This window comes from Lycorma delicatula, chromosome 5 (genome assembly GCF_047948215.1).
Source record: "Lycorma delicatula isolate Av1 chromosome 5, ASM4794821v1, whole genome shotgun sequence".
Classification (NCBI taxonomy): Eukaryota; Metazoa; Arthropoda; class Insecta; order Hemiptera; family Fulgoridae; genus Lycorma; species Lycorma delicatula.
In genome coordinates this window covers 66,182,327-66,205,135 of record NC_134459.1, presented here as the reverse complement: position 1 = coordinate 66,205,135, position 22,809 = coordinate 66,182,327, and the positions used below count along the sequence as shown (strand labels likewise).

Here is a 22,809-nt window from a genome sequence, read left to right as displayed (position 1 = left end):
TTCTGGTGAATAACAGAGTTACCATCGATGAGATAGCATCGTCTTTGAACATCAGTCATGATTCTGCCCATCAAATCATCCATGACAAGCTTGGCTTTCATAAGTCTGTGTATGATGGTACCAAGACAGCTTACTCCAGAACACAAGCTCAACCGTGATGAAATCTACCAACACTGAATTTTGAGGTATTGGTACACCATCCCGATAGCTCAGATCTTGCTCCCTCTGACTTTTATCTGTTTGAGCCACTCGAGGATGCTTGAGGTCACTGTTTTTCACAGACTTAGATAGGCAGGAAGCAGTGTAAAAGTGGCTTACAACCAACTGGAAACCTTCTTGGAAGGAATATGGAAGCTTGTGGACAGTTGCACCAAGTTCATTGTCAAGGGAGGTGACTGACTATACAAAAAAATTATGTACATATCAAACCCCTAACTTTGTGTAAATAAATTGTAGAATGAAAAGTGTAGATAATTTTAGACGCCCAATATATACTGGGTGTCTGAAAAAGAGCTCCACAGTTTAAAGTTAAATTTACTTTATTAGATTTACCATTACAAATCTATGTGTTTTATTACATAAAAGTACTAAGTCTTAAGTTTTTTTAACTCAATATCAGCACCATTTACAGCACTGAACACGTCAAATCGATAATCCACTTCAGATGAGCATATCTGCAAGAATCGCTTCCACAGCTGCTATTGTTTTGGAATAGGCAGTCAAATGACTGGATTTTTTCTCTTCTTTTATGTAGTTCCAAAAGAAGAAATCCATCAGTGTCAAATAGGGGCATAGCAGTGTGACCAAGCAGTGGAAGCTTCTCTGCCTGGCCAGTCTTCAGGAAACCAGTCACTGAGCAAAGTCCACACAGCTTCTAAATGATGTGAAGAGATTGTTCCATCTTGTTTGGGAATTAGGCCCTCTCTATTTTCAATCTTCAAAATCACAAAGTTCTCTAATATGTCCAAGTACACTATGCTCTTAATAGTTTGCTCATGAAAAAAAAAGCTTAACATTTGTCCAAATAAAATGTATTATGATAAAATGAAGGATTTCTGAGATACAAAGGATTGAAAAATTGGCATGGTTACTATTTTGAAATCTGTGAATATGTTTACATTATATTTTTTTATTTATTAGATAATGTTGGGATAAATTTGTGTACCAATATTATTGTGATTCCTGTAACTGACCTTGAGATATAAATTTTTCATTAAAAAAACACAAAATAGCAGACAGAAGGAAAACAAAGGGGAAAACCAACATTTCTTGTTCATTTTTATACATAGAATCCGAAAATGTACAGCAAGCTCACCAATTTAGGTATACCTAATATATATATAAATTTTAATTGTTTTTAATCTATTAATTTTTGACAATGAAGCATGCATATTGTCGATAATTTTTTTTTAATGACCATATCTGCTAAGATATCACAAAAAACAAGTTAATGAAGATTTACATCCTAGTATATTCTCTTAAGAAAAGTTCTTTTTCTTCTATTTGATTACTCTGATTTAGAGAGTTTGTTTGTTTTTTTTTCAGGGAAAAGTTGGTAAAATGGGAACATTTATAAAAATTTAAATAGAAGGGTCAATCCATTTGAAGTGACCCTAAGGGTGGTTTTGCTTAATCTATAAAAAAAAATTGAAACTTACCCACTTGTTTCAGGACGTTAAAACTATTTTTTTTATTTTTACCTGTGGCGGTCATTTTTGTTACGGTGCGCATACCTACCTTTGTAAAAAGTAGGAGGTTTCTTTTGACAAGAAACCTCCTTGGAGCACTTATTTAAGTAGGCCAAAATGTTATCCCTTTTAACAGGTTTTTAATGATTTTTGAGAGATTATAACTTTTTTATTAGTAAAATACACAAGAAACTTTTTTACTTGCCATAAACATCTACACAAATACTGCAAGTTGTGCAAATTTGAGATTATTATCACTAGCCCTCATCAAAATTATTTGAAGCCAAAATGTGAATTTTTAATAAAAATTTATTTCAAAAATTCATAAAAATTTAGGGGTAAGTATATAATCATTAATATTTATTTATGGTAAAACTGCTAACATATACCTACATTTAAAAAAATACTTCAAACTGTGTATGCCATCCCTGCCTCTTGAAAAAAATTACCAAAAGTGAAATTTCACTTTTTCATGTTCAAATTTATTGGTAATTTTTTCATAGAAAGAAGAGAGACAGGTAGGTAAATAAACCACTGGACCAATCTTTTACCTTGTGAAAATATGATTAAATTGTTTTGTTTCATCCTTCCAGGATCAATAATTTTTTAGTTACGATTTTTTCTGTAAACCCTTACAATCACAAAAATAGGTGTGCACACCATATCAAAAATGGGCATCACAGGTAGACTGCTTAAATAAAGAATTTAAAAAAAAATAGTTTTAAGGTCCTGAAACATGTAAGAAACAAGTGGGTAAGTTTCAATTTTTTTTGAATTGATCAAGCAACCAGCTTATGTTTTTTAACACCTGATCAATGCAAATCTTTTGCATGTTTTTCACTATATTTTATTTAATATAAATCTGATTTTTTATTATTATAATTGTTGTTAGGTTTGTTTTCATTGATTTTTTTTTTAAATACAGTAATTTGATGTTTTTTCTGTAATTTTAATTGTATTTGTTATAAATTGTAGGTACTGTTTTACCTTTTTTTATAAATTATAAATAAAAAAACTAGATTGTTATAAAATTAATTTATTGTGTTATGTTCTTTTGTTTATAAGCATTATTTAACACCTAAAATTTGGTGTAGATTTTTCTACTATATTTTTATTTTTTTTAAAAATGCCAAAGATTTTATAAGTCGCAATTTACAGAAAAAATATCATGGAAGCAGTTTGATACAAAAAAATAAATAAATACAATCAGGCGCTACAATCTTAATTTATTTATCATAACATTCCATTGCTAGAATGTATGATAATAGAATATTTATTAATATATGTAACATATTGGATAAATACAAATGAAAACTACCAGGAAAATAATATTAAAATTAAATCCTAATAATTATGCCATTCAGACTGAAATTCTGCAAATAATTGATAACAGTGAGTTATCCACTGGTATGAAAACAGAATCAATAAAAGAGTTTATTAATGAAATAAAAGTTAAATTCTTCAATATAATTATAATTTATGAATTTCTATTTATAAATTTAATTTACACGCTATAAGGGAAAGTACTATAAAAGTGGCTCACTGTTAAGAACTGCAAAGACAGCGTTAATGTTCAATTTAAGATTACGTGATGCCTACATGTTTATTTTTTTTTATATATTTCTACTATATTAACATACTAAACACTAATTGTTAAATGCATTTTAATAATTATTCAAAAAATGAACTCATGTTGATGATACAAATTACTCATGTATGAATTATTAGGGTTGTATTATAAAAAGTGTCTAGAAATAATAAATCAGACTGATTTTAATTGTAGTACATTCCAATAATTTTCAATATAAACTAGCAATTCATTATTTTTTTTATTTTTTAACAATATTTGATCATCTACATGCAAATAAGACAATGGTTATATATATATATATTATATATATAACCATTATTTGTAATTATTATTAATTTTTAAAAACTTTGGTTAATTTCTTACACACTGTAAAATAATATAATTTCACAGTATTCACTATTCTGCCAGCAGTGGTACATATATTTAATAAACACTGTATTTCCTTTAATACTGCAATAGGGAGGAAAGTTTAATAATTTTTCATAAGTACAGTAGTGTGTAAATTGATCTGAACACAGGGAAGTTTTTGTTTACTTCTATGATGTGGCTACACTGCTTGACCACACACATTCTTTATGTTATCTGTGTAATGTGAGGTTATCTTCTGTTGTTATTTGGCAATTTTCATGTTATAAATAGTGTTTCGTGAAAGTTTATTTTATTTATTATTACAAAATCATATTTTCGCATTTTTTATTCTATGTGTCTTGAATACATAATAATAGACACTCCAAGAAAGCATTCAAAAGTTGTTTCTCTTTCTGAACATACTAGTATGATATAATGATAAATAGCTTTTGAATGTGGTGTTGGACTACGGACAGTGAATGTTATTTTAAAACAATTTAAAGAAATTGGTTCCTTTTCACCTCAAAGTAAAGGTAAATGTGGCCATAAAAGAAAAACTAATTTAAAATAGGATTGGTTATTAGTGAAAAAACTTCCATCTATATGTGACAACTGTTAGATGCCAACTTCTTGCAGACCAACAATGTGCAAAAAAGGTTCTTGTGGGCCAAAGCAAATGCTAAACTGGACCAAAGACTGGAGAAATGTATATTTTCTGATGATTCATATTTTTATGTTTGGGAGTAAAGAATTCTAAACATTAGAAAAGCATCAGATGAAAATACATCACTAGCTGGATCACATCCAACAATCAGTTAAATATCCCCAGAAAAAGAAAGGGCTGAGACACAACTTCTAAACGAATTCTCAACATGATTTGACACAATGCCATACTGCCAAAAAAATGAAAAATGTTTTCAAAGAACAAAACATTAAATTACTTCCAGACTCAACTTTTTGTTAAGTCACAACTCTCCAGATTTAAACCTAACTGAAAATCATTGGGCAATAATTAAAAAATAACTCTCAAAAATGAATTGTACCATAAAGATTGACTACAATAAAGTAATAATATAAGTATGGTTTTATGATGAAATCAAAATAATTTGTTCTTGTTTCACTGCCAAATTGTACACATGAAATGATTAAGAATAAATGAGGGCAGATTAATTACTAGATGTTAACAAATTGTTCAGGTATGATTTTTTTTTCTAAATAAAGTTACTTTTTATTAAATAATGTCTGTGTTTGAATTAATTTGCACACTACTATAGATAGGATGAACGATAAAGAATTCTGATGAGCCTAAATTGAGCCCCAGTTCTATGCTAAATATTTTATTTATATATATATATCAACAGGCTGACCGGTTAGTGTTGTTGTCTAATGTAATAACGGTATAAAACAGTTTTATTTTGTTTGAGACTCACAGATGATATATTTACAGTGGATTAAGGTTTCCATAAAGTTAATAATTCAGTTAAGATTACAGACTCTTAACCTAAATGAATAAGGAAATTGAAGGTAACAAATTAACAATCTGATTTTAGATTAAATTTTAAGTTCATTAAACCAAGATTTAAAAAATTGTAAATGTGATGCAAATTCCATGTGTGTGTGTATGAAGAATTAAAAGAGGATAGAAACAAAAAAGATTATTCCAGCAAATCAAACACATAAGCTTATAACTCAAATTGTAAAAAATCTCTACAGCTGAAACTGAAACAATTAAAAGTAAAGAAGATATATGTTATGATACAATCCAGTGTCTTAGTGCATTTTCACTAGAAATAGCAACACCCATCTGAATTAGATTGATAAATTTGTCTGGAATTGGTAGTTGACAATCATGGAAAGGCGCTGTATTTATGGAAAGTAAAAGGTAAATTTTACTGTCTCAACATAAGCTCATAAATTTTCTCTGAAAATTTTCACCCAAAACAGTTATACTCATCTCATAGTAATAAGATGGGATATATCTTTTTTATATATATTTACTGCTATGTTCATTAGGAACAACAAGGAATTTTACACCCACATTTAATTTCAGTGAGTAGTTTATTAAACATGGTTTAAGTTTCAAAGTATTGTACAAATACTATAGAAACTGTCATGTGTCTACCTTCTTAAAAGAACCTAATCAATTTTTTACTAGCATCCAGTAATATTTTTTTTCAGTTATCAAAATAAATAATTCATCATTTTTTAAATAGATTAACCTTATGATTTTTAAAAATTGTCTTATTTTGTTATCATGCATATAGATCTAGCATAATGTGTGTGTGTATACATATTTTTTTTTCTACTGTAGCAGTGTCATGATTTTAATTGTCAAATACAGGAAAAAAAGATAGAAGACTAAAATACATTGTGAAATACATGGAATTGTAGAAATACATGGGCTTAAAATCAAAACTATAAAATGAAATATTTAAAATATTTTTATAAACAACCTTCATCAAAAATGTATCAAAACACTTCATGAAACTGTTGTGCACAAATAAGCAGTCTTGACTTCTGCTGAAAATCATATCTGCATTGACAAAATAGATATGTAACAGACAGAATGTTTTAATATAGTATTACTATTTTTGCTAGTAGTATTTCTGGCAATCAGGAAACCATAGCAACTACATGTGTGGAGTTTCTTTAACAGAAATTTGAAAAGTTTTCCTTCATTTTCAAATAGTATAACTAGTACTTGTTGCATAATTTATGAGAGTAAACTGATTAAAATGATCTCACAGACGGAGAGTGAGAGTGAGAATGGATGGTAATGAGAACCCTTTAACTAATCCCTAAACCATTCAAACTAAGACCACCTTTCTTGTTGCGAGGAGTAGGACAGTTGGTATATGCAGTCTGAAGCAAAATTTATCACAGATAATTGCATTACAGTATTACAGATTAATTGCACTACATGTCTTGCTGCTTGAACCATTACTACTAAACTTTACAAGTGACTCACAGCCATAAATAGTTCTCACTTCTATAACCGTAACATTTCAATTAAACAATTCACTAATTTATTTGAGTTTATATTGGTATTTTCTAATTAATATTTAAGTTTTTACTGTAAAGTAATTCGGGATATATTAGGGGTTAGATTAGGATTCTCCTTTAATATATCTTTTGCAATTTGTTACACAATCTAATTTATTTTTAACTAAATCTATCATAAGGCTTACTTATGAATCTGTTTATTTGTAACCTTTAAAAGACACAATTTGAGGGTTTGCACTCTTGCGAATACCAAAATTATGAATAAGAATGTAATAAACAAACAATAAAATATTTTATGTAAAGTGATATATTCAAAAGAGCTTAAAAGAATTTGAAGAAAAGATACAAAGAAAAGGTAAAATTTGAAGTAAATAACAGTAACCAAAAGTGTTCTAATATATTGGTTACAACAATAAACAAAGTATACATACATTTTAGATGTTAACGTAGTAAACTAAGTTTAATTTGCTTAACTGGGAGATTTTACCATTAAGAAAGAAGATGTCTTTCTAAACTTATTAGCAAGAAACTAAATTCAACTGTAATTGGTGAAAACAAATCTTCCTCAAATTTGTGTGATACTCTGAGCACATAATCGTAAGATGAAATCAGACAGGATGACGACCTCAATTCTAAAATATTTAATCTGTTCTTACTAACATGACAATTTTGCACTGGTATGAAAACATGATCATACTTCCAAGGCATAAGTGTGCATATCAGGTAGTACCTTTTGCTATCTGTTTTGCACAAACTATGTGTAGACTATTTGTTTACTAAAATTTGGGTTTTTTACAACTTAGAACAGACTCAACATGAGAGACATCAATTTTCACTTACAATTGAGTAATAACCTAGAAAAATCATATTTATAATATCAAAGTTGGAGAAAGGATCAAAAAAGTTAAAGAATAAAATAATTTTTTTTTATTATAGAAATTAAAATGACTTTGTACATTTTGTATCACTAGTAGTAATGAGGAACTATTTCTAAAAATCTGTAGGACTTATTTTTTTTGTTACTGTAAAAAAAATAAGGTCATACCATTTCCGATCACCTAAAGGTAGTTGTTGATGAAACTTATTTATTTATCAAAATCTTAACATACTTAGAATTGAAAACAAGTTTATTTTATTCTTAGGAATTTCTTTTTTTTTAGTAGCCATTTTGAAAAAAATTGAAAAAATGAACAGTTTTGCACTTTTTGACGTTTGCATAATTTTATAATTTACTTGTTTTTAAAAATATGAAGTTCAAACAAAAACATCAAAATTATTAATCTTCCTTAAAAATACTATATTATATAGTCTTGTCCAGAGCATATGTTGGTCAATATTAAATGAAAAATATCCAAATACTAATTGGAAATCTAAGTTATAAAAAAAAAATAATCTCAACTTTTGTCTTGTCTTTTATTCTAATAGTAGATATAAGAATGTAAGATAGTGACTTATGGATTTGTCCAGCGGAAACTTCGAATTTCATTTAAGACCACAAATGAGAAATTTTCAGAAAAGTTACCCAATATACCTTTTGTTTAAACTTTCTGAATTAATCTTCTTTCAGGTATTCTGGGTGAGTCTTTGAGATTAAATGATGTTTTTCAGCCAAATGCTGAAAAAATTCATCACTTGACAAGACCTCCATAATTAGCTGAACTCTGGTGTGAGAACTGATGTACTAACCTATTGTTTGAAAGTTACTTCTTTGTCACGCCATTGTGCAAAATTTCAAGAAGAAACTTTTTTCCTGGACAGGGCTGACTGTCATCAAATACACATTTATTATTTTCAGTTAGAAACAAGTAAATTCAGTGTTTTTATAACAGCATTATAGTTTCACATTCTGTTAATGTTTTTATACATAACACAGTACTATGTGTTATAAATGCACCAAGAAGTACAAATGACTTAGACTATAAAGAAAAAAAAAACATTCACCAATTTTTTTGATCAGGATGATAATTCAGTTTAAGAACAAACAGTTCACTAAAATGAACATAATCAGCGACTCTTGCTTACATACCCATTGAAAAACATTCTTTTTTACTGGGGCATATCTATTGTTATCGTAATCCTGACAGAATTCAATAACCTTTACAACTGTTTCACCTGGCTTTAATTTACTACCTCTCCCTTTTGCTAGGACATTAAGTATACCTTGTGTTTTCCTTAAGCAACTAATTACAATTTATTAAGTACACTGCTAACATTTTAGACCAAAAGCTATGTAAATAACTAATACTTTGGAATTTTCTTTTTTGCTATTTATCACATATCTTCCTTTTAATTTTCAATTAGAATTTTATATTCAATTGATAATGTTTTAGAATTGGTTTCAGTTTTATCTAAGTCTAGATTTTCATTAAAGTTTAATTCTAATTTTCTTTTCATTGCAGGACCAATTTTTTCTGTTTTCTTTTTTAAGGCTGACTGATACAATGTCTTATTAATTTTACTATTTTAGAAGCTAGAGATAAACGCAAACATTCACAGACAATATCTGCAGCTAATCAATTTCTTCATGAACGACTTCTTTAGTTCCTATTAAGAAATCTACATTAATTTCTACATTAATTACTTTAAGGTTCATTTATATGACCAAACAAATTTCTCTTAAACCATTTCTAATAATGTTTTTTTTAAAACCTGTAATAGATAATTACAGTTCCATTCCAAAAATATGATTGTATTTAGGGAGATTTTTACCCTTATGAGATTGACAAATAGTTTCAGTCTTTTTTTTTTATATCCTGAGTTTTAACACTAATTTTTCACATTAATTTAAATATCACTTACTTGTAACAATTCCTTGGAAAAAGGCTGAAAGTTGGTTATGACAAAATTCACATATGAATAACCCCATTTTGAAGAAAACTACACTACTGTACAACAGCTCTGAGTGAATAACTTATTCACTCAGAGAATATATCAAGGGGAAAATATCAAGATAGGAAGTTAATGTTCAGATGTAAGCTTTGGGTGACATGATTCTGTTTGAACCTCTGAATGCTTAAACATGAAAGTAAAGTTTCATAAAAACTTTTTTTTACAATGGATTGTTTATATATAAACTAAATATTTAGTTTATTTAATGTTTTAATTTATGCCTATTACCACAATTATTATTTTAACCCTTACAACTCTTTTGTCAGCTCAGCCAACACAGCCAATGACTCATTCCTATAGTATGTTGGCTGGCAGCCAACATTGAACTTAGGTTCAGATAAAATGCATTTTCGACATATTTACAATCGACATCGTAAAATTTCAATAGTGGGCTCTTCTAAACATGTATCATAAAATACAGAATCGGTCTCAATAAACTCTAAATGATTTTATACTGACTATTTGAGTGTTGTAACTCAGCCAGATTTTAGTAAGGTTATTGTGTTCAATGTTTACTTCACATTTGAGTATCAACATTCTGTCATGCTTTATTTAAAGTTATTGTTAAAATCTGTTACATCATGTCAGGTTAAAATAACTTGGAAGATGATGAAATAGATTTTATTTAAGTGATATTTCAGATATTGAATCTATATTTGGCATAGCGTTACTGGTAATGTCAGTAATAACCCCATTTAAAATAACTGGATTACTGTAAACATGATGGAAGAGGTTCCAGATTATAAACCTTTTATGTTTAATAAACAATCAGGTTTTATTGCTCCTACTGTAGACCCTAAACCTGTTAGTGAACTAGATTTTTTTCAGTTGTTCATGTCTGATGAATTATTATTTGAAATCACCAATGAGACTAATAGATGTGCAGCTGAAAAAATACAAAAGTGTACACCACTTCAACAGTGATCAGTCTGGCATAACTGGTCTCCTGCAACATTAAGTGAAATAAAAGCATTTTTAGAAGTACTACTAAATATGAGTTTACATGAAAAAAGTTCACTTCAAGACTACTTTTCTGAAGAGTGGACTGAGAAACAGCCATTTTTTAAGGATGTGTTTTCTAGAAATAGATTTAACCCGATTTTCTGGTCTTTCTACTTATGTCCTCCGAATCCTAACTAATGTAACTGTTCAAGGGGAGATAAATTGAAAAAATGATGTGAAATACTTAAGACTGTATGGATAATATTTATAATAAGTATACTTATATAATATTTTAAGTATAAGTACAAGTTATTATAAGTATACTTATAATAAGGATAAACTGACAAAATGGGGACTAAAAGTTTATGTTCTTGCTGATTCAAAAAGTGGATATATATGGAGTTTTGAGCCACACTATGGCAAGGCCACTACAGATAGTTTATTAAGGCCTGATTTGCTTGCCACATCAACAATTGTGATGCACTTAGCACATAAGCTGGTGGAAGAAGTTCCAGATTGTGGGTTTTCCTTGTATACTGTTCGATTCTATACTAGCCTGGAGCTAACACTTGAATTAAAAAAAATAAAAAATTCATTTGACTGGAACCACAATGAGAAACAGGAGTGGCTTACCTGAAGAAGTTAAGAGCAAAACTGTACTAAAACAGCTGAAACTGAAAAAACCAGGAATTTGTTTCTTTTTGTTATATAAATGACGTTCATTGTTTAGTGTAGCGTGATAAACTGTACATAGTTATGCTCAGTACTTGTGGTAAAAGCAGAGAACTAATTGAAAGGAGAGCTAAAGGTGTTATTTATGAAACTGTTGTAAAACCAACTGTTATCTGCCAGTATAATAAGAATATGGGGGTAGGATTGTGCTGATCAATACATATCAAGCTGTAACTTTGGATGCAAGTATATAAAATGGTGACGAAAATTATTCTTCTGGCTTCTGGAAGTTTCAGTTGTTAATTCATATTTGCTGTTCTCTAATTCAAATTCATATTGACCACAAGAAATACAGAAAAACCTCATTAACCAACTTGTTGGCACTGTAAGAAATCCATACCAAAATAAGAAACCAGTTAAAATATAGTGGTTTAATGAATATTTATATTAATAAGGTTTTCATTTGAACTGTATTTTTAAAATAAGGACTTATTAAAGTTTCTAAAAAAAAATTAATAAAAATTGCAAAACTGGCTAATGTGCCTATACAAAATGGCTACACTGAAAAAAACTCCTCTACTAAATTTGGTTAATAATAACTAACAATAAAATGCAAAATTAGATAAGAAAATTAGATTGCATTAACAAATTAATGCAAAAGTTAAATTTTGAAAATTTAAATTAAAATGTTAAATTATGATGATTTATAAACCTACAAAACTTCTATAAAGTTCTCATTCCTCATTGCAAGACTTTCTGACATTTATATGATTCTTAGAATCTAATATTTTTGCTGGTATTTACACAAAACTTTAAAAGGACTAGACATCTGATTTAATTAAGTAGTAGATAATATTACACATAACCAAAATCAATTACTTACCGGTTTACCAGGCCTTGCCCAAGTGTATACATAACCATCTTGACATGCAGTTACGAAGCAGTCTTCACGAAACACAAGTGCAGTCAATCTTTCCTGTGCAATTTTCTTACAGACTAGAGGTTCCAATAAAGGACATTCATCAAAACGAGGACAGGCACTGGTTCCAATCAACCTCATCGGATCATCAGCTGATGTATGGGTTATTGAAGAAGGTGTAATACCTGCACTTCTGGACAGATTACGCTTATGATTAGTGCTACTTTCCTTACGATCACCAAATCCACCTAAACCGGCAAGTCTTTGAGTAAATGAAGGTGGTGAACTATGGGAATTAACGGCATTACTTTCAGTAAGATTTTCTTTATCTTTATTATGAATAGAATTTGTCAGTGTACTATTACATTTTACAGTCATATTTGAATTTAAAACACAACCACTCCCGCTTGCTGAACCATTACCACTACAAACATTACCACTAGAACTGATCGAGTTATAAGCACTAGTTCGTGTCCTACTACACATTGGTTGCCGTAATAAGTCCTCTGTAATGTCCCACAAACAGAGCTGGGTATCCTGACCGACAGATCCTAATCTATAACAAGTTGTATCCATTCTATTACATTCATTATTATCACTATTCGTCCTTTCTTCATCGCACGTATCACTGTTATTTTTATTGTTTGATGTTGAAGAAGATAAAGTAGTTGTATATGGATCAAATGCAACAACACTGACCCAACTATGATGACCTTGCCCTCTTGCAACCACTCTACGTTCATGAAAACTCCAAACAGTAACTAAATCATCCTCACCACCGACAACAACATACCTTCCATCAGGAGACCAACATACACACAAGAAACCACCAAAGTAACTTCTAGCACAGCCTTCAGGCTCCATAGTACTATAATGAAACACTCTAAGGAAACCATCTTGTGAAACAACAGCCAAATGTAAACCGCAAGGTGAAAATGCAAATTCGTTAATGCTACTACCTTCAGTGCCGATCACCCATCTATACAATGGATTACGAGTACTTTTTGTTTTACATGTATGAATAGCAAAGCCATCTCCTTGTTTAAATGGCTGATAATGAGGTGGTGATGTACCACACGGTAGATCTTCATTATACACATACAACTGACCACTGCTATGTGATACTAGGAATGAATTAGGCGAGCCAGGAACCCATCTTATACAAGTTACTTTAGTTTTATCTATTAACCTCTGAAACAAAAAATCAATAAATAAATATATTTAAGATTTAAAAATCTTAAAACCAAATGCTACTTAATTATTATTTATGAAAATAAAATGTTAATGAACTACACAAAGAGCATAGCTATTATGTAAATCAATTGTTAACATAAAAAAATTTTCAACAATAATTATATATAAGGTAATGTGGAAAACAACAAATCCCAGCACATAAATCAAAAGTATGGAACTTATATTATAATTTAAAAAATTGGAGGTAGTAAGTATTTTATATATATATATTTTTTTTTTTTATTGTTATAAAATGAAAAACTAAGGTCATTAGTACAGGTACTATATTAAAATAAAATATATAAATATTAATTGTATTTAAATATAATTAAATAACCTGAAATTAATATTTTAGGTTTCAATCTAATGATTGGTAGGCATTTTAGATTAAAAATCACAGGATTTAAATGGCAGAGTTCAATTTTTTCTAAGTTATGCTAATTATGATATAAATATTATATCTTTGTCAGCTAGGAAATCGAGGTAGTTAAGCAAACAAGTGCCCTAAAGTTAGAAACTTTAAAACAAACTGCAACCAACTCATATTATGCATTTTTCATTTCACTCTGTCGCAAGACCTTTATTGACCAAATTTTAAAAAATTGATGAATTTAAAAATTATATATTATTATATGCACAAAAAAGTTCTTGCCAATTTTTGTTAGTCACAATGTAGGAATTTTCCAAACTGAACTCTAGCTTGTAAATGCATAACTAAAATTATAAGATATGTTTTAGTCACTCATTTATCACATTTCAGTAAAAAAAACATTAAGCTGTGAATTTTCTTATATCTTCAATATGGTCAGCTAAAATTAATTATTTATGCACTTGGTTATTGCATTATTTTAGGTTCTAATATATCATAGGTCAAGTTGAATGGCATTTGGGGAAAATACAGTATAGGAATGAATTGCACAAAATCATTTCCAAAAGTTTGCTTCAGAGAGTGAGAGCCTTGAGAATGTGTCCCAGTCTGGAATACCATTTTCCTTAAATTATGAGGATTTGAGAATTAAAACTGAGGCAACTTTAAAACTGTCCTGCAAACAACTTGCTGGTACGTTAATGTTAGAACTTTAAGATCACGTCTTTGTCAGCTAGGAAAGAGATGGAAGTTAAGTAAACATTTGTTCCAAAGTTAGAAACTTTAGAACAAATGGCAACCATTCACAATATGCAATTCTCATTTCACTTTGTCAAAAACAAAAGCTTTATTGACCGAATTTTAATATGGATCATATAATTGAATAACATGAGGTCTCAATATTGGTTATCTCCGAATGACTTTGCCACAAACACCAAAGATGCAACTGACCCTTAAAAAAATTCTGCAATATGTTTTGGTGGACTTCTACAGGAATCATTTATCATAAGTTTTCAGTAGTAGAAAAAACTATGACTGCTAATATCTACTGTGAACATATGAAAAGAGTTCAGGGAGAATTACAAAAAAAAGAAAACCCAACCACCACCAGTAAAAGAAAGAAAGTTTTGTTTCTTCAGGATAATGCCTAACCTCATGTGGCAAAGAAGACTCATGAAAAGATAATGGAACTTGAATGGGAGATTATCTCATTCACCAAACTTCTCATGCAGATTTTCATTTGTTCCTAAGCTTAGATAATGAAATGAGGAATAAGCGTTCAACAATTAAAGTGAACTGAAAGAAACTGTCAAGATTTTTATAAAAACAATATTTATTAAATATTAAACCATTGACATAAAGTTATAGAATGTGAAGGTTCATATTTTTATAAATAATTTAATTTTAAATAAAAATAACAAATAATTTGGCAGCATATTTTCATATGAATGAAAAGTATTACAACTAAAAATAATATGTTCAATAATGTCTTGGTTGTAAATTTACTAAGTGTTGATAATTATCTCTTGCCCATTTCAGAGATTCAGCAAAACTGGAGGGTTCCATAACATTAATGAATATTTTGATTCTTTCAGATGTAAAGAACTCAGTCTCTCAGACTGCAAGAGTATATAACTATATTATTCATTTTTGGCATTTGAAAAATTGAGAGAGAACAGTTTTTATTCCGTTTTAATAGTAACTAATCAGCATTCATGTGAAATATGTAGATACCAATAAAAGCTCTGTAAAACATAATAAAATAGTAGCCTCACATTTAGACTAACAAAATGACAAGAATAATTATTGTTATAATAAATTATTACTCAATTGTATTTTTTGTGTCTGCATGGTTCTCTGATTCAGGTCAACTTTAAGCTTATCTTGTTTAGTTTGGCCAAACAGTGTTAACTTGATCAACGTATTTTATATCATATATAAAATTCTTCCACCAATGTGAAAACATGTTTTTCTCAAAATATTCTAATCTGCTCCAAATTCACTATTATTTATATTTTTCAAAATAAATAACTTTTAACTTAAATAAAGAATGAACTTTCATTTAGAATCATAATTAACAATATTACACACACAACAAAAACATTTTTTTTTTAAAGAAAATTATATTAACATTTAAGAACTGTTAAGGAGACAGACAGTAACTCTTGCACATGCGAGCTTGAAGTGGTGGTACAATCTTGCTACTGTGCTGTTACTGCAACACCTTTCAAGAAACTGACTATTAAATAAAACTACAAAAATAATTTAAAACAGTTTATGCACTGAATCTCTTTTTAATCATTTAAAAATCCCATATGACTGGTCAACTTATGTGCCAGGACTTATCATTTCATTATCATAGTTTTAAAATTAAAAATTTATAACAACTATTAAAAATACATAAACGTTTTCTTACATGAATAAACTCACATTACATAGGATGAGAATTAGTTTTTATAATATTTTAATTAATTTAACTGACCTCTGCATCTCACTTGATAGAGACATGCATGATAAGACAACAGGAATTTCAGTATCCCAGAAGTTCAATGTCTCATATGAAGTTAGCGTATTTTTAAAAGTATAATTTCATTCATTTCCAATTTAAAATGTCATAATACTGTTCTTTAAAAATGTTCTTTTCCCAAAGAAATAGCAAATAAAAAGAAGGCATTGTCAAAAAAAAAAACTGTAGTGAAGTGTGATAAATAAAATCAATGAATCAATTTGTAAGATAAATAGCTAACAGTGTGGAGAAAGATACCAACTAAAAACAAGTGGAAAACTTAGGAAATCTCACCAGAAAAACTGAAGAGTTTGTCTCGTAACTTAAGGAATTTGGTTAACTATATGGGGGAAGGGAAAACTAGGAACAATAAAAAAAAACCTCACCCATCTTCTCTCAAAATTTCTTATTCTTAACTAGAACTTTTTCATTTATTAAATTTGGCTTTCATATAATCTGCAAAAGTTGAGCTTACATTTAGAATATTTCTGAAGAAATTACAGCAGCTATTTATTAGAAATCCAATCTATACCAGGATCAAGTATACATACTCAAGAACGAGCTCTTTCCTAAGAACAAATGTATTAAATTTGAATTCCATTTTTCAGTAATTTCAAAGGTCTATTTTTTATCCATTTTACCATCTATTTTTTGATCAGAAGCATAGTGATATTTAAAATTCTTAAACATACAACTCACAGTGAAAAACCATTCACCACGTATGTGCAATTTTGTTTGACAGAAATAAAACACTTAATACCCAGAACACAAAATAAAATAAATTATATGTAATGATATAATTATTTATATGTGCAATATTTTACATGCAATAATATGAAATTATAAATTAGGCGAGTGAGAAGTGTAGTAAATGACTCTGATCTATGAATATTCTAATGAATGACGAATTTGTTGAGCCAACAAAAATATATGAAATTCAAATTACTTAATTTTATTGACAAAATTTATTCATGTGTAAGTTTTTTACGTTTTTTCTTATCTATTCTACGGTTTTTAAAAGTTTATTAACCCTGACAAATGAATAAGTTATTCTGTAACTAAGTATTTCTGAAACTGTAAATTTTTAACTGAATTTTATTAATATGTATATTATCTAACACAAATAAAAATAGGAAAACAAAAAGTACACCATAATTAAAATTAACCATGTTAATAATGCTTAAATATAAATTTCAAATCAATCTTAGCAAGTTAAATCATTCAATTCTGTAAGTTTTGAATAATAAATTAATAGTTCGCAGAAAGTTAAATTGGTAAAGTTGGATATTACAACAACTATAATATATAGTTGGGACTATAATGTACGTGTGTTTGTGCAATTTTTAAGTGTGTTTAAGTTCTGGATTCATACAATCCAATAAACTGCATATACAAAAATTGCTTGAACCATGTTTTTCTTCAAGATTAACATATTTAAAAAACTATCAAAAATACAACACTTAATAAAACATGTAAAGTGCACAGCCTTTAAGATATCTTCTTTCATTAAAAAAATTATAGCAAATTTTCCAATATTAAATTTGATAATCCTCTGTCAAAGAGCACTCTTACACAATTCAATATTGGATTGCTCATCACATACAGATAAACATAAAATGGTTATTAAAAAACAAATGTACACAATGGTACTGGAATATTTGAATCACTTTCCTTACTTAGGTCATGTTCTTGAGTATCAATGAATATTTAATGGTAACAAATATTTGGATAACTACAGATGTATTATGAAAATAAATATTTCTGGTCAATATTTAAAAAAAATATTTCTGGTCAATCGTCAACCAATAGCTCATCTCCTATACATATTTTGATTTTCATGCTTTAGCTGTTAGTAACACTCACACACTGCTTCATTTCCTGTACTTCTCAATAATGTCAAAGAATTTAATTTATTTCAAAGCAAGTAGATGTAACAGATCCAAGTTTGAAAAATAATTTAAACAACTCTTCAATCAAACATTTGGGTATTTACATATAATAGAATTTGGTCAAATGTTCATTTTAATATTCAGGAAAAACATTCATTTATATTTGTATTATGTGAGCATAATACTAAGCTATGAACTCTGAAACCATAAAAGCTACATACTTGTCGCGTCTTTTAAAATACTAAGGTGTCACTATTAAAACAAATATGAAAAAATTTCTTACACATATATAATAAATAAGAAATACCAGTAATCCTTACCTCTTCATTATATAATTTACTAAGTTCTTTTTTTATCGGATCAATAAGCTGAACCTGTCCAGTTGAAAATCCTACTAATAATGACACTGTTTCTGCAGTCATTGTAACAGTATTAAAATCATGACAAGTTGGATATGTGCCTTTATACATTTTTTTATCTACAGGTTTATTTAAATCAGCAGCCTGGAAACAATGAAAAAAGAAATTAGAAATAGAAAGTTGCACACTGTTGCATGCTATTGCTATAAAACTTTTAACATGCTCATAAATATTCATAAAACAAAAAGTAACGTAAAGAAACACAATGATAATAAATTAAATGATGTATTAATTACAAAGTATATGATAACTATGTAAATTATTCACTATATGCACTTAACTGTATTATAATCCATCCAACTGAATCATGTCTCCAAAAAAAAGTAAATTTTTCAAGGAAAATGTTCTAAAATATTGGTAAAATTATAAAAGAAATTAATTAAATATTATTTATTTTAATTAAATTATAACTTCTAAAATTTTAAACACCAAATTAAAAACAAATTAAACTTCACAAGCTAGGGCAATAAAAAAGAACGCAATATGTTATATATTATTTCTAGATTTAAAAAAATAAGCTGATCCTGGGTAAACTTGTGAAAATGAAATGACGAGACAAATTAGCTGAACTCAGTTCTTATTATCTGACAAATTATGAATAGAATAAACAATAGAATTGTTGAAGTCATTGATCAAAGTATAGTAAAGCAAATATAAGAAATTAGTCTCAGAGGATTAAGTAAAGGTTACATGGTACAAGGATGGCTTTTCTTAAGACAGAACAGTAGGGTTTCAAGTAATACGAGGGCTGTCCAGAAAGTAACTTACGTTTTGAAATAAAAAACCAACCAAATAAAAAAGAGTAATTTTATTATATACATATGAAAGGGACAATCAAACTATTTTTCTATATAGTCGCCACTTAAATTGGGACACTATAATTATAATGATCCAGAAGCTTTTCAATTCCTTCTCTGTAGAAATCTGCCGCCTTAGATTTTTGGCACCCATTTTGCACAAAACTTGTGATAACCAAGTTTCCCTAATACAATTTCATGCAGTAAAATTTGTGAAATTTGGGGGAAATGAAGCGACAGTTCCGTAATCATAATGCAGTGATTTTCATGAATTTTATCATTGATTTTCATCATCAGTTTATCAGTCACAAGGCTAGGCCGACCACTGTATTCCCCTTCATGAACATTGGTGCAGCCATTTTTAAATTGAATGTATTACTGCCTCAATCCACCTTCAATCATTATTCCATCTCCGAACACCTCAAAATATTGCCGATGAATTTCAATTGGTTTGGGGTTTTTTGTTAGTAAAAACCTAATCAGTGAACGCATCTCACAACTCATGGGATTTTCTATTGAAGTGCACATTTCAATAATTCACAATGAACAAAGTAGAAAAATCACAGTCTATATGCTATGACAGCTTGATGCAGACTGAGTGTAAAAACATTTTGACACCAATATGGCGGTTCTATCCCCACCCGTCTCCACACTAGGCACAAACATAAGTTACTTTCTGGATCGCCCTCTATAATTTATATTTTTATCACAAATAGGCACCTATAAATATGAAAAAAGTAAACAATTATTTCATTATATAAATCCATATTTTCATTACGTTCTTTCAGTGAATTATAGAGAGGTGAAAATTGCATTAATACAACTGGAACTCAGTATCTATAATTATGAGATTCAATAGTGAGGAAAGTAATAAGCAATAAGAAAAGTAATAAGAACAGTGTGTATTAGCTAAAAACCTGGATCTTATAATTAAGTATAACAAAATATGTATTTATAAAAGAATTTTCCAACCAATATTTATAAATATTCAACCAGTGTTACATATATATATATATATATATATACCAATAAACCAGTATTTAAAAGAATTGTGATTGCACATTATATACTTAAATTGTTAAAGAAATATTTTCACCTACAGCTGCAAGTTCTTCAAACCATTTATGCTTCATTCAGGACTATAAATAAAAAAATAGAGCATACACAATTGATGCATCCATATTAATATCATTATTATTTAATGCAAAATGTTTTGACAACTGGCCCATTCAAATTATAATGTTAATTTAACAGACAAAGTTACAAGATTGTAAACAATATTTATATTTTACAAACATGAATTCCAAAAAATGGTTAATAACTTTACTAATATTTAAATGCTTATTATTAAGCAAAGTACTTAATGTTTGAAAAAAAAACATAAATATATAAATTTATAAAATATGCCTAACAGACAATATATGTGCGACAGATTGTATGCATATGAGTTTATACTCACGTTCATATATACCCATGGATACCAATGCACATATCCATGGGTAGCCAAGGGAGATTTAAAATCTACAATTATTTTTTCTTTTACCACTTTCAATTTGTGATCCAAGATTTACATCTTACCTAGAACTAATGTCTAGAAGGCTGGCTCTCTTAGGTAAAGACTATATGCCTAGTAACCATTAGATTAAATGATCTACTCAATATTTCAAATCAATTCACAATTAGAAATTATTATAGTAAGTGAATTCCAAAATATAAATGCCATGGCATTATAGTTAAGACATATATAATATTAACAAAAGCAAAATGAAAAACTAATCATTTAAATGAACTGAAACTTAATAAAAATAAGCAACTTAATTTGCACAAAATATTTGGTTTATTATGATACAAAGGACTTCACTGCTTCTTCAAGATTCTAACAATGATAAAACTCACTTTTTATGAAAATGAATTTATTTATCTGTATCAAGAATCTTTGGCTACTTCTTTTAATTTCTTAACTAAATTACTTACTGGGTCTGTAATCATTTCAATAGAAATGTCTTTTGGTATTTACTTCCTTAAAAAAAAAAGAAGGCTGCATGCAACAAATTATGGAATTTTGATAATGGGCTCCACCTCTATTTAAAAAATGTTGCTTCATATAAGTACCAAAAATGTTCTACAAAAAGGCAGGAAGTACTTCCATCTAGAATCTCACATTCTAGGTTAATGTATTTATTTGGCAGCCTAGAGAAATTGATGACGAACTTACAGATTATATCAGTGCTGAGGAGTAAGATTACTTTTAGTGGTCAATAAAAAATTTAATTTATTAATAATAATTATTTATAAATCCAATTTTTATAGGCTTTAGCCAATTATACAAGATTATAATTTTTTCAAGATTTACTACGAATTTATATAAAACATTTTATTAAACATCAGTTCAAAGTAATTATGGTCATACAGGCTATACATGTACATGAAATTCTGTACATGTACATAAAATGAAAATTATCTGTATCTACCAAATGAATTCTTTAATGAAATGTGTACAACTTTTTTCACGAAAACCCATTCCTATGAGAGATGTTGATAAATAAAAGTATATTTTTATTAATTAAAAAAAAAGGAAGAAAAAATTGGTTACACAAAAGATTTATCATGTTCAGATGTGATAATTTAATGTTACAAATTAAATTTACATAATAAGTACCATTTATCAAACAGTAACAGAAGTCAGTCATAAAACTATGTGAGCAGGGATAACATGGCATTTAATAGAAAAAAGGGAAGAATTACATTTGTGTTACCATGTACATTAATAGTGGCTGATAATTGTAATTAATAACAATGAGATCTAGTTTTTGTTATATTTATAGATTTAATTATCAAGGAAGGACCTATTTATCTATTTCTCTCCCTCCCCCATGCAATTTTCTCTCCATCAGTCAGGCCCTTATGTGAATGTTTAGCGGAAGTTTAACAGCCTACAGTAGGTCACATCCTAATTTTAAGTACAGTATTCAGCTAGTCAAACATTACTATTAGTTTTTTATAGCAATCTTTTAGTTTATAAAAAACATTGTACCAACAATTTTTTTTAAATTCAAAACTTTATACAATACTGTAGCTGTAATCAAAGTTTTTTAATATCATATAAAATATACAGAGGACAGTAAAAATTATTATAATACACTATACAAAGATTGGTATTAATGAAACAGTACTTCACTAAACTTCTTCCTGTTATATAATTAATAATGTTTCAACAAAAATTAATATGACTGAACTCAAAACTCGCTCTCAATACAATATGATTCTGATTCAAATTTAGTGGTTGCAGTGCAAGATTTGTTTTGCCATAAGTACCCAGATAAACCAGCTCCTAACAAAACATCAGTATTTGCAAAATACTGCAATAATATAATTATGCAAAATTTAGGGAGACTGGTTCTGTTAATAACAAGGAACACAAAAGATCTGCGTCGGTGTTGAATACAGATAAGTCACTGAAATCAAAGACCGATTACTCGCCTCACCAAATAAATCGATCAGATGTTTGTCTGCTAAACTTAATTTGTCTAAATCAACTGTTCATCG

At 28.5% G+C, this 22,809-nt stretch overlaps 1 protein-coding gene across 3 annotated transcripts in view; it reads right to left on the bottom strand.

Moving 5' to 3' along the window:
• LOC142325050 (WD repeat-containing protein 20) overlaps positions 1-22,809 on the bottom strand; it is a 65,386-nt gene that overhangs the window by 11,504 nt on the left and 31,073 nt on the right. For all 3 annotated transcript variants that reach the window (XM_075366335.1, XM_075366336.1, XM_075366337.1), the window contains exons 2-3: positions 18,368-18,550; positions 12,017-13,243 (exon numbers count right to left, since the gene is read on the bottom strand). In XM_075366335.1, the coding sequence (XP_075222450.1) occupies positions 12,017-13,243; positions 18,368-18,550 (1,410 nt within the window). The remainder of the gene's footprint in view (positions 1-12,016; positions 13,244-18,367; positions 18,551-22,809) is intronic.